At 40.3% G+C, this 13,802-nt stretch overlaps 1 protein-coding gene across 2 annotated transcripts in view; it reads left to right on the top strand.

Moving 5' to 3' along the window:
• The window catches only part of TESK2 (testis associated actin remodelling kinase 2), a 135,688-nt gene that overhangs the window by 89,764 nt on the left and 32,122 nt on the right, over positions 1-13,802 (top strand). For both annotated transcript variants that reach the window (XM_045477139.1, XM_045477138.1), the window contains exon 4: positions 4,746-4,794. In XM_045477139.1, coding sequence (XP_045333095.1) covers positions 4,746-4,794 — 49 coding nt within the window. The remainder of the gene's footprint in view (positions 1-4,745; positions 4,795-13,802) is intronic.

Genomic DNA, 13,802 nt, shown 5'->3' with positions numbered 1-13,802 from the left:
TGTCAGCACAGAGCCTGATGTGGGACTTGAACTCACAATCCGTGAGGTCATGACTTGAGCTGAAGTCAGACACTTAACTGACTGAGACACCCAGGTGTCCCATTAAATGTTTTTATTTTTGAAAGAGATAGCCAGTGCTCTTGTGCCAGGGTGGGGGAGGGACAGAGAAAGAGGGAGAGGATTGGAGGTGGGCTCTGCACTGACAGCAGAGAGCTCCATGCAGGGCTTGAACTCATGAACTGAGAGATTATGACCTGAGCCAAAGTCAGATGCTCAGCCGACTGAGCCACCCAGGCATCCCTCTTCTTACTTAACACAAGTGTGTGTGCATAATATGAAACTAAAAATAATAAATTTCAGTAATGACTTAGTCTCAAGCACATGCATTAACAAAGTGCTCCTCCCTTCCTGAGCTAAGTAATTCTAGCTGGCTTGATTTTGGGTGGTGGTAGTAGGGAGCAAGAATCATTCAAAGTGTAATAATTTTTAGGTCCAGTCTCATACCAAAAAAGATTTGAGGTTTTGTCCACAACTTAGATTTTAATATAATTAGTAATAAAAATTTCAGTGAAAACTTACTGTTAATATTAAATGCTTTTCTAGGCATATATCACTTCCCTGTTAAGGATGAGAAATATTTCCCTTAAAGTTTTCTTTAATGTTTATTTTTCAGGGAGAGAGAGAGAGAGAGAGAGAGAGAGAATACACACGCACACGAGTGGGGGAGGGGCAGAGAGAGAGGGAGACACAAAATCTGAAGCAGGCTCCAGGCTCTGAGCCATCAGCACAGAGCCCGACTCAAGGCTCAAACTTACGAACTGGAGGTCATGACCTGAGCTGAAGTTGAACACTTAACCAACTGAGCCACCCAGGCGCCCTGAGAAATATTTCCCTTTTAAAGTATATTCTTTTTATAGCAACTGTAATCATGTACTCTGCTCAAGCTCTTCTTCTAATATAAAGCTAATGCCTATCTTAGCTTGAGAGCTCTGTGAAACTGTTTTGGATGTGGTGGGTGATGGAAAGAAAATGAGGTTGAGGAGGTCAGGCAGAAAAGTTTCACATAGACGTAGAGTTGTGTGACACCACTGTGATGTGGTGATGTGAGCTGGGGCTGGGGAGGAAGGCAGGCAGAAGAAAACTGTCACATGAAACCAGTGCCTGCCCGAATGTGCTGGCTGTGACATCTCTGCGGATGATGTGGTCATAGTGAATGGTGGGTTTGGGGGGAAGGGAAGCAAGGGTGTATCATACCCAAACCAGGTCTTTTCAGCTTTTAGGAGGCTCATGACTTTATTTTTTAATTTTTTTTTGTTTCAAATTTTTGTTTAAATTCTAGTTAACATATAGTATAATACTGCTTTCAGGAATACAATTTAGTGATTTATCACTTACATACAACACCCAATGCTCATGACAAGTGCCCTTCTTAATATCCATCACCCATTTAGCCCCTCCCCCGCCCACCTCCCCTCCATCAACCCTTAGTTTGTTCTCTATGGTTAAAAGTCTCTTCTGGTGCGGCACCTGGGTGGCTCAGTCGGTTAAGCATCCGACTTTGGCTCAGGTCATGATCTCACGGTTTGTGAGTTGGAGTCCTGTGTCGGCCTCTGCGCTGACAGCTTAGAGCCTAGAGCCTGCTTCAGATTCTGTGTCTCCCTCTCTCTCTGCTCCTCCCCTGCTTGTGCTCTGTCTGTCTCTCTTTCTCTCACAAAAATAAGTAAACTTAAAAAAATTAAAAAAAAAAAAAGAGTCTCTTATGGTTTGGGCCACCTGGGTGGCTCATTTGGTTAAGTGTGACTTCTGCTTAGGTCATGATCTCACAGCTCATGAGTTCGGACCCTGCATCAGGATCTCTGCTGACGGCGTAGAGCCTGCTTCAGTTCCTGTCTCCCTTTCTCTCTGCCCCTTGCAGCTTGTGCTTTCTATCTCAAAAATAAATAAAAACATAAAAAAAAAAAAGAGTGTCTTTGGGTTTGCTTCTGTCTCCTTTTTTTTCTCCCTTTCCCTACGTTCATCTGTTTTGTTTCTTAAATTCTATGTATGAATAAAATCATATGGTATTTGTCTTTCTCTGACTTATTTCACTTAGCATAATATACTCTAGCTCCATCCATGTTGCTGTAAATGGCAAGATTTCATTTTTTGATGGTTGAGTAATATTCCATTATATATATATCCATCTTCTTTATCCAATTTCAGTTGATGGACAATTGGGTTCTTTCCATAATTTGACTGTTCTTGATAATGCTGCTATAAGCATCAGGATACATGTGCCCCTTCGAATCAGTATCTTTGTATCTTTTGGGTAAATACCTAATAGTGCAATTGCTGGGTTATAGGGTAGTTCTATTTTTAACTGTTTGAGGAATCTCCATCCTGTTTTCCAGAGTAGCTGCACCAGTTTGCATTCCCACCAACAATGTAAGAGGGTTCCCCTTTCTCAGCATCCTTGCCAACATCTGTTTTCCTGTGTTGTTAATTTTAGTCATTCTGACAGATGTGAGGTGGTAGCTCATCATGGTTTTGATTTATATTTCCCTGATGATGAGTGATGTTGAGCATCTTTTCACGTGTCTGTTGGCCATCTGGATTCTTCTTTAGAAAAATGTCTGTTCATATCTTCTGCCTGTTTCTTTTTGTATAAGTTTTTTTTTTTTTATTTTTGAAAGAGAGACAGAGAGAGAGTGGGGGAGGGGCAGAGAGAGAGAGGCAGAGAGAGAATCCTAAGCAGGCTCCACACTGTCAGTGCAGAGCCTGATGTGGGACTCAAACTCACAAACCATGAGATCATGATCTGAGCTGAAACCAAGAGTCGGGCGTTCAACCGGCTGAACCACCTAGGTGCCCCTCTTCTGCCCATTTCTTAACTGGATTATTTATTTTTTGGGTTTGAATTTGGTGAGTTCTTTATAGATATTGGATGCTAACCCTTTATCAGCTTTGTCACTTGCAAATATCATCTCCCATTCCGTAGGTTGCCTTTTAGTTTTGTTGATTGTTTGATTCACAGTGCAGCAGCTTTTCATCTTGCTCAAGTCCCAGTAGTTCATCTTTTGCTTCCCTAGCTTCTGGAGATATGTCTCATATGTAGCTATTGTTTTGCTAGTAGAATCCTACTGCCTAACTTCTATATAAATATTTGACTAAATAAAATAAATACTCCTTCGTTCTCCAGCCTTGTACCTACCTCCAAATGTTCTTTCTGGGGTGCCTGGATAGCTCAGTAAGTTAAGCGTCTGACTCTTGATCTCACCTCAGGTCTTGATCTCAGGGTTGTGAGTTCAAGCTCTGTGTTGGGCTCCATGCTGGGCATGGAGCCTACAAAAAAAAAAAAAAAAAAGGTTCTTTCTTATAGAATGAATTTACATTGTGAAGCTAATTTGGTGATCATTGCTTTTTCATTCAAGAAGTGTTTGTTTAGCATCTTATTTGCAAAGCATTGTGTATCAGGCACTATATGTAGAAACAAATGAGAAGAGATCTGTATTCTTGAAAATCTTTCTTATATTCCATTCTGGAGAAGAAGTCACAAATGTTAAAAGAAGAACAGTTAATATATTCTAGTTCTTAGTATGTTCTAGGAGCCCAAGTTATGTCATTTCATCTTCACAATAACCATATGAGTTAGGTAATAGTAATACTCCCATTTTGTATATGAAGAAACCAAAATACGGGGATGTCATCATGAAGTGGCAGAGCCAAGACTCAAATATAAGCAGTCTGACTCCAGACCCTGGACCACCTCAGTTAGGCGAATGAACAATCTTTCAAAGCAGAGTGAAAGTGCATTGCAGTACTGTTGAGATGAGGAGGGAGAGAGAGCATTAATGATAAGTGAAGATATCCCCAAGATCAATATAGAGAAGATGAAATTTTAGCTGATCCTGGAAGGATTATTTTCAGTAAAATGGAATAAAGTAAAGAGAAGAGCTTGAACTTAAGTTTGTAGCTCATAAAAATCATTTATGCTGTTCAACAAATCTTTTGTGCCAGATACTATACTAGGTACTAGAAATGCAAAAGTATGTAAAACTCTGAATTTTTCATAGTAAGGATGGTTAGTTACTAAAGAGTGATATTGGCTGGGGTGCCTGGGTGGCTCTGTCGGTTAAGCGTCCAACTTCGTCTCAGGTCATGATCTCACAGTCCGTGAGTTCAAGCCCCGCGTTGGGCTCTGTGCTGACAGCTCAGAGCCTGGAGCCTGCTTCAGATTGTCTCCCTCTCTCTCTGCCCCTCCCCTGCTCTCGCTCTGTCTCTGTCTCTCTCAAAAGTAAAGATTAAAAAAAAAAGTGATATTGGCAGAGGGCAAATTATAATGAGTTTAGGAATGAACGAAGGTTAAAGAAATGTAGATAGTGAATGTAACCTATTAAAGTTTGGTAACAAATGAGGGATGCCTGAGTGGCTCAGTCAATTACGGGTCAGACTCTTGATTTTGGCTCAGGTCATTGTTCTCACGGTTTATGGGATTGAGCCCTGTGTGTTTATGGGATTCTTGCTCTCCCTCTCTCTCTCTGCCCCTCCTCTGCTTGCTCTCTCCTTCTCTCTCAAAAATAAATAAAGTTAAAGGAAAAAAAAAATTACCAGCCTGATATCAAAGTTGAGAGGCTGCAGCATTATACAAGAACCCAGGAGACTTCACAGGTATTGGATTATTTCCAATGCATGAGTAGCTAAACTAGTTTCTTTATATGGCAGTTATATTGTTTTCCTTTGCTAAAATTTTTTTTTTTGTTTCATAGGTTCATGGGTGTGTGTGTACATCAAGGACAATTGCATGCACTTACAGAGGTAAGACTTAAGCATATTGAAGTGACTTCTTTGCCTTAGTTTTCGCATTTGTGGTTCCATACTAATTGTTACTTGCGTAATGTTAGCAAAATGTGTATGCATTTATATTTATACAAAAATGGCAGTGATAACAATGCTTTCTTCTCTTGCCTGGGGAAAATAGCCATATCTATTAATACTCTTGGATTCTCTCATAATATTTGTGAATAATCTGAGAATATGAGTGCTCAAATGTTATACTGATTCTTGCTTCCCGGATGACCCTTTCCAAAGCTAAGGGAGACATCACTTGGCTGCAGATTATTTCATGGCAACAAATTCCCGGACTATCCAGAAACATTTGGTGTCCTGATATAGAATTCCACAATCACTGTTCTAGTGTCCTGATTGGTCTTATTACTCCTTGGAATCAGTTTACATCTTCAGTCTTATTTCATTTTCAGTCTCTTCTAGGTAGTAAAGTCACTACTTAACCTCTGAGGACCAGAGAATCCTCTCTAGAACAAAGGCTTCCTAAACTTAGGTACTGAGCTATCAACTCAGAATTTACTTGGATCCTTCTCAGAAACACAGCTTCCTGGAATCTTCTAGGCTTTGTAGGTCTTCATAGGGCCCATATGTGTTCTTAAAGCTCCCCAAGATTATTCAAATGAGCATCTAGATTTAAGAGTCTATGTTCTAGAATGTATTCACATTCCTCCTTAGGAAGTAAGTATCAAAATACAAAGTGAAGAAACTTAGGAAGGAAAATTGTTTAACAGAATTTGCAAGTATTGGTTTCCTGCTGGCTTGGTGCCCTATATTTGTCCCTAATATCTGATAAAGGAAGGTCCCATGTACCTCACTCTGTGTCTCTTTTCTCAGTTACTGAGGGCACCAGAATGTGGAATGTGTATAGTTCTGTCCTGCCTCTTATATGGGAGGCCAAAGAAGGCAGAATAATGAGGTGGTTAAGAGCATGGACTCTGAAGTCTTGATTGCCTAGGTTTGAATTTCTCTGTGTCTCAGTGGTGTTGTCTGTAAAATGGGAATAAAAAAATAATAGTATCTGTTCCAGGGAGTCTAGATAGAAAAGAGGACCAATAGCTGAATCCTAAAGTATTTAATTTTAAAAGTCTGAGGAGAAGACATTTTGAGAGGGAGTGGTTAGTGAGGTAGGAAGAGAAACCACTAGCGTGTATTGGCCTGGAATGGAAAGGAAGGAGTTTCAAGAAGGAGGGAGTCAGTAATTGTAGCAGATCCTACTGATAAGAGGATGACCTCACAGGGATTTTGTGAGGATGAAATATAAAATGCTTATTTAGCACAGTGGCTGGCATATAGTAATTGCTTAGTACATTTTAACTGTTACAGCTTTTATTATTAGCAATGACTGGTCCCTCCCAAACTCCTTAAATTGTCAATATTTTTCATTTGATACTTAGTTCAATTCTGTGGTTAATGTTATTAAAAATTTTAGAAACTTTTTATTGGGTATGCCTGGATGGCTGAGTGGGTTAAGTGTCTGACTTCAGCTCAGGTCATGATCTCATGGCTTGTGGATTCAAGCCCCACATCATGCTCCACGCTGACAGCGTACAGCTTACTTGGGATTCTCTTTTTCCCTCATTGTCTGCCCCTCTCCGACTTGCACTTTCTCTCTCTCTCAAAAATAAATAAACTTAAAAAAAAACCTTTTTATTGAAGTGTGACATAACAGAAATGTTATAACATATGAAATGTGTACAGCTCACTAAATTTTTACAAATGAACCCGCCCATAACCAGCATTTCAGATCAAAAACATTTTCTGTGTATTTCTTTTCTCAGAAGTGAGTCTACAAATTCTTCAAAGACAAAACTCTCTCCTTCTCTCAAGCTTTCTGCCAGAGCTCTGACACTAATAATTGTTAAAGTATTTGTTGTACTCCATGTTTGTATCGTTGTTCTCTGAAATGTCAGTTTACTGGAAGGGCTTGTATGTTGGTTTTTCTGACAAAGAACATGCTTTAAAATCTGTGATCACGGAGCGCCTGGGTGGCTTAGTCAGTTAAGCATCCAACTTAGGCTCAGGTCATGATCTTGCAGTTTGTGAGTTTGAGCCCCACATCGGGCTCTGCGCTGACAGCTCAGAGCCTGGAGCCTGCTTTGGATTCTGTGTCTCCCTCTCTCTTTGCCCCTGCCCCACTTGCTCTCTCTCTCTCTCTCTCTCTCTCTCTCTCTCTTTCTCTCAAACTAAATAAACATTAAAAGAAAAATCTGTGATCAAGTTGTAAATTTAGAAGTGGAGTGTAGTCGAAATGGCAGAAATGAATGCTCTTAATGCAGCATTCTTTTGGCCATGTTGCACTTAAGTAATATTCTCTGTGTTTGTTAGCTTGTTATAGCCATATACAACATACAGTGCCTGCTTTGTGAAAGAGTGTATATTTCCAGTATCATTAATCAGACATTGGCATAACTTATAATTTTTATTGTGATGTTAATAGGCTGATGGTCATTTTGGCCAAATATCCAAATGTTACTGGTTATTTTCAGAAGGGGATCCCCAAGGGCCGTTATGGCATAGATATCTGAGGACTCACATGTTTGTCTTAGAATTGAATTTGGCAGCACACTTTTGGTTTCACGAAGGATTATAAAAATAAATTACTACTAACATCTAGCACAGCATTGGGAACTTGGATGGAACTCTTGATTGGTGGAATGCCTGCTCTTTACAATAATGTGAACACCATTCTTTACTTCTCTTAAAAGAATTTTTCAATAATTACAGTAGACAAACATAGCTCTTGTTAGTGCCTGTAAAGTGTTGATATTATTAGGAAGAGTACTTCTCGTATACAGTAGTGATCTGGACTTTTTTAGGCTTTAACCATTTCTGTGAGTATTGTTTGTAATTGTAGACATTAACTGAACTTGGAATAATCAGACAGGTACTACTAACTACCACCGGTAGTTTTACCTGTAGTAAGTATAGACTTCTGAGTTTTTAAGCAAACGAGTTGTTTGTTATAGAGAAAACAGTTTGATAAAAGATCAAACAGAACCTTTTAAATTTCATGTATCAAATAGGAGTGTTCCATAAGTATTTCTTTGACTCAGGAGACCTAACATTGTCTTTCATTTGGTCATGAGTATCAAGGAAGTGGAAATCTTCAGTTTTTAAAGACAGAAAATATAACCCTTTGTATTATTAGTTAACTATTGCTATATAATGTCCAAGCATAAAACCTCAAAAGAATACAACAATAAACATTTATTTCTTGTACATCTGCAAGTTGAGCACTTCTGCTAGTCTCACTTGGGCTCATTCATGCATCTGTCAGGTCATCCGGTAGTCTGATCTAGGTTGGGCTTTGCTGGGACCGCTTTGCTCTAGCTGCTTCTCATCCTTCTTCTGGGACCAGCGGACTAGCCTGGACATGATGATACCAGAATAGCAAGAGTATGCCAGCCATTTGCATAAGTGCTTTTCATGATTCTGCCTATATTCAAGTTTGCTTGGCCAACATCCCCATTGGACAAAACAAGTCACATGCCTGAGTCCACATTGGGAGCATACTGCAAAGTTATATGTCAGAGGGCATAGATTCCATAAAGGGTGAAGAACTGGAACCACTGTTGCACTTTCCCATACCCGATAAATATCCCAATTAGCAGATCATAATTATTTGTCTTTTCTACTCTAATTGAGTGTAAAGACTTTCTCTCATTTAAAAAAATGCTTTATATATTAGGTATAATTCACAATTCTGTAGTCATATTTTCTCCATTTTATAGTGAGAAAACTAGGCTTAGAGAAATTAAATGAATTCCCAAAGTAGGATTTGGATCCAGATTCATTTGACTTCAAAGCCTATACCCATTCCATTTTAACACACTGTCCTTAATTCACTTATCTATTCCCCACAGTGCTAAGCACTTATGCATATTTATTCCCCACATGTTCTTGTATGTGTAGCATGTATAGTATTTGTAGAATTTGATTCTATTTATATATTTTTTGTTATTTGGTAAAGATATTTCCTGGTTATTGGATATATTAGAATGTGTTTGGTTGGCAAGTAATGGAAAATAGTCACAAAGCCTTAAACAACAAAATGACTCATATAACTGGAATTCCAGCAGTTTTATTAGGTTAAGGGTTGGTTTAATTCAGCAGCCAAATGTTATTAAGAGGCCCCACGTCTTTCTGTCTCTTCACTCTGTCTTTATATTGTCAACTTCATCCTAAGGTTGGATGTCATTCTACTCAAAAAGTAGCTGCCACCAACTTACATGCTATATGTTTTCTCTTCCATATCCAAGATGGAGGTGTGGGAGATTGTCAAAGACAGACAAGAGAGAGTTTCTTCCAGACAGAGTATGTGTCATCTCATAATGCCTTCTTCTTAAGCTTGTTAAGAAAGGCACAAAGAGAGAAATATCCTCATAATCAAACAGTCTAAGGGGCTTCTTTGTGCAGGACCTTTCAGCGCCTAGAAGATTGGAAATTTGGGAATGAGTGGAATATAAGATTGTCGGGTAGGGATCTCAAGTGACAGTACTCTCTGGTCAAAAGAGTCAGCAAAAGAAAAGAATTGCTTGGCAGATATTTTGGGGTCTCTCTTGCCTTTTCTAGGAGAAATTATGCTTTTTCTCCCCACTGTGCCAGTAAGAACAACTCAGCAATTACTTGACCTAGTGAGGTGATTCATTCTCTTTACAGCAAAGTGACCTCAGTCAGGCAGATACTTGGTACTGAAAGAAACATTCCAGGGGCGCCTGGGTGGTTCAGTCGGTTAAGCTCCCGACTTTGGCTCAGGTCATGATCTCCCAGTTTGTGAGTTTGAGCCCCGCATCGGGCTCTGTGCTGACAGCTTAGAGCCTGGAGCCTGCTTCAAATTCTATGTCTCCTTCTCTCTCTGCTCCTCCCCTGCTCATGCTCTGTCTCTCTCTCCTTCAGAAATAATAAAAACATTTTTAAAAATTAAAAAAAAAAAAAGACTCCAGGGGCACCTAGGTGGCTCTGTTGGTTAAATGTCCGACTTTGCAAAAATAAATAAACGTTAAAAAAAAAAAAATTCAAGGGGCGCCTGGGTGGCTCAGTCGGTTAGGCGCCCGACTTTGGCTCAGGTCATGATCTTGTGGTCCGTGAGTTTGAGCCCCGAGTTGGGCTCTGTGCTGACAGCTCAGAACCTGGAGCTTGTTTCAGATTCTGTGTCTCCCTCTCTCTCTGACCCTCCCCATTCATGTTCTGTCTCTCTCTGTCTCAAAAATAAATAAATGTTAAAAAAAAAAAAAAGTCCGACTTTGGCTCAGGTCATGATCTCACAATTTGTGAGTTCCAGCCCTGCCCCGGGTTCTCTGCTGTCAGTAGAGAGCCCGCTTGCTTCAGCTCCTCTGTTCCCCCACTCTCTGCCCTTCCTGCTTGTGCTCTCTGTCTCAAAAATAAAATAAACATTAGGAAAAAAAAGAAGAAACACTCTTAGCTCACGAGGGAATGGATCAGCCCCGCAGGCGGCTGAAAAGAACTTTTTATTCACATAGCCCTCATCCTCTTCTCACTCACCATTTCCACCCCCATTGTACACCTTCTTTCTTTTTAAAAGAATAGTTACTTTGAAAATTCCTTGTTTATGTGGGTTGATATGTGTTGTTTCTTGTCAGACTTATAAGAAGCCTTATATAATCAGAGAGCTTACAATGAAAGGAAACTCTGTCGGTTCAGTGACCAAACTCATGCATTATTTATAAAAATGAGCAGCCAGACCCCGATTCCAGTTTCTTGGTGTGCAGTGATATTGCTATTAGTTGTGTCTGCTTCTTTCTTTTTTGTTTCTGTGTAGCCCAGTACAGAGTATTATGTTGGCCTTATTTACCTTGAGCCAGATGCGATGTTGTCTGGTGCCTGCCTTGGGTTAACTTTGACAGCATAGCCATGCCCATCTTTCAAGCTTGGGGTGGCTTTGCGGGGGGGCCTTTACTACTACATAATAGTTAAGAGAACATTCCAGATGTGCCAACAATGATTGCCCCTGTGACCCAGGACTTCTAAAGGAATGATGGGTGTAGAAGAAATGACATGGGGCGCCTGGGTGGCTCAGTCGGTTAAGCGTCCGACTTCAGCTCAGGTCACGATCTCGCGGTCCGTGAGTTCGAGCCCCGCGTCAGGCTCTGTGCTGACCGCTCAGAGCCTGGAGCCTGTTTCAGATTCTGTGTCTCCCTCTCTCTCTGACCCTCCCCCGTTCATGCTCTGTCTCTCTCTGTCTCAAAAATAAATAAACGTTAAAAAAAAAAATTAAAAAAAAAAAGAAGAAATGACAGGATGTGAACTGCAAGGGAAGAAAGAGGTTCACTTTACACATAACATTTGGAGTGAATTTGCTGTAGGCTAGGTATTCTGCTAGGCTCGGGACTTATCAAGATAAAAAAATAAACCTATTTCCCTATTTATTGCTGTATAACAAACTACCCTAAAACTCAGTAATTTAAAACAACCATTTTATTTTGCTTATGATTTTGTAGGTCAGGAATTTGGAAGAGCTTTGCTAGGTCTCTGATGCTCATGTGTCAGCTAGAGGACCCACTTCCAGGATGGCTGCTTCATTCGTATGCCTGGTGCCACAGTGAATGAAGGTGTTTTGGCCCCTGTCTTTCACTACATGGTGTCTCATTCTCTGGGTCATCTCCATATGGCTTGAGCTTCCCACAGCTTGGCGATCTCAAGATAGACTTTTTATGTGGTGACTGGCGAGAGGTATAAGCCACCCAAGTGAAAACTGAAAGATTTCTTATGACATACCTTTGGAAGTTCCAGAATGTCACTTAAGCTGCATTCTGTTGGTCAGATCTGATTCATAGGGAGGGGAATTATCAGACTCTACATCTCACTGACCATTTTTATTCCACTGCAATGTCTTTCAGGGACTCAGTGTTTAGTGACTGGGGTAGTAAGAAATTTCTTACTATGTCCTTCCTTAAAAGCTTTTTTTTTTTTTTTTTAGGGTTTTTTTTTTTCCAATATATGAAGTTTATTGTCAAATTGGTTTCCATACAACACCCAGTGCTCATCCCAAAAGGTGCCCTCCTCAATACCCATCACCCACCCTCTCCTCCCTCCCACCCCCCATCAACCCTCAGTTTGTTCTCAGTTTTGTTTTTTTTAAAAATTTTTTTTTTCAACGTTTATTTATTTTTGGGACAGAGAGAGACAGAGCATGAACGGGGGAGGGGCAGAGAGAGAGGGAGACACAGAACCGGAAACGGCTCCAGGCTCTGAGCCATCAGCCCAGAGCCTGACGCGGGGCTCGAACTCCCGGACCGCGAGATCGTGACCTGGCTGAAGTCGGACGCTTAACCGACTGCGCCACCCAGGCGCCCCTGTTCTCAGTTTTTAAGAGTCTCTTATGCTTTGGCTCTCTTCCACTCTAACCTCTTTGCTTTTTTTTTTTTTTTTTTTTTTAATGTTTATTTTTGAAAGAGAGAGAGAGCTCAAGCAGGGGAGGGGCAGAGAGAGAGAGAGAGAGAGAGAGAGAGAGGACCCCAAGCAGGCTCCGCACTGTCAGCACAGGGCCCAACTCAGGGCTTCAATCCACAAACTGTGAGATCATGACCTGAGCCAAAGTCGGATGCTCAACCAACTGAGCCACGCAGGTACCCCAAAAGCTCTTTTTAAATATCCAGCCATTATTCCATGCTGTTAACTCTTAGATATCCATATATTTTGATAGTTGTTACTCGTTATACTTCATATTCTTTTTTTCTGTCATCTCCTGTTTTCCATTCAATTATGTTACTAGTATTTCAAATAGAACATAGCTCTGTTAGGTCATTCTTCAATCTTACCATTTTCTATTGTTAGAATACTTATTCCTCCAAACAGAATTAGTTTTTACATTTTCTCATCTCTTGAATTTAATCAGTTCCCAATCCTCTTATTTTCTTTGTGATGTCTGATTCTCCTTTCTCTGCATTCTTGCCATGATGTTATTCCATGCCTTGATTCTACAAAGACTTTATGGCTGTTTTTCCTGTCTCTAGTCTTTCTTTGCTTCAGTATGGTATATCAGTACTCAAATAATCCATTAGGCATACTTTGATAATGTGATGCTTCTGTTTTAAAACTTCTGTGTAGCATTCTAGACTATTTTATTTCAGAATACATAGCTCTCCCTTTAGTTAGGTGGGTCTTCTGCTGTCTTCTACACCTGCTGGCCTTAGATGTGCCTTCTAGGGCCTGGGATGCCCTTATATCTCTTCTCACTCCCACTTTCCAAGTTATGTCAAATCCCAGGCTCTCTAATGGACCTCAGTCTCCTAAATAGGGTCAATGATAATGCTTTGTGTGACTAGGCTCATAGTATATGTTTAGGATGTGTTTAGAGTAGGTTGTTTAGTGTAGACCCAACTCTGAGAAAGCTGAATTAGCCCCAGTGGAAAGAGCCCAAGGTCACAAATAGTATGAAATGCCACATCTCAAGTTCTTTCATAACCAGAAGTTTATTTCATTTATACTTGTAAAAATAGCTAAAAGCATTTCTGTAAATACGTGTTGGCATCTTTACTTTTGAAAAAGGTAACTTTTATTAAAGTTTTTTGGTTTGGTCATTTAGTAATAAAAAATCTCTAAATAAATTGTGGCTCATGTTTTCTGCCCTTATTTTTGGTAACTCCCTATGACATTTGAAAAACAAGAATTTGAGGTTGGCAGTCTAACCCACAAATAATAGAAGAGTTCATTTAGTTTACTTTATTCTTTTTTTTTTAAATTTTTTTTAATGTTTATTTATTTTTGAGAGAGACAGAGACAGAATGTGAGTGGGTTAGGGGCAGAGAGAGAGGGAGACACAGAAGCAGAAGCAGGCTCCAGGCTCTGAGCTGTCAGCACAGAGCCCGACGTGGGGCTCGAACTCACAAGCTGTGAGATCATGACCTGAGCCGAAGTCGGACGCTCAACCGACTGAGCCACCCAGGCGCCCCTAGTTTACTTTATTCTTAAGGCAGTTTTCCCCTGACTTGCTAACTTGTTTCTGGCTCATTTACTCA

The sequence above is a fragment of the Leopardus geoffroyi genome, chromosome C1, assembly GCF_018350155.1.
Source record: "Leopardus geoffroyi isolate Oge1 chromosome C1, O.geoffroyi_Oge1_pat1.0, whole genome shotgun sequence".
NCBI lineage: Eukaryota > Metazoa > Chordata > Mammalia > Carnivora > Felidae > Leopardus > Leopardus geoffroyi.
The sequence above is the reverse complement of the archived record's forward strand: the minus strand, read 5'-3'. Positions and strand labels throughout refer to the sequence as shown.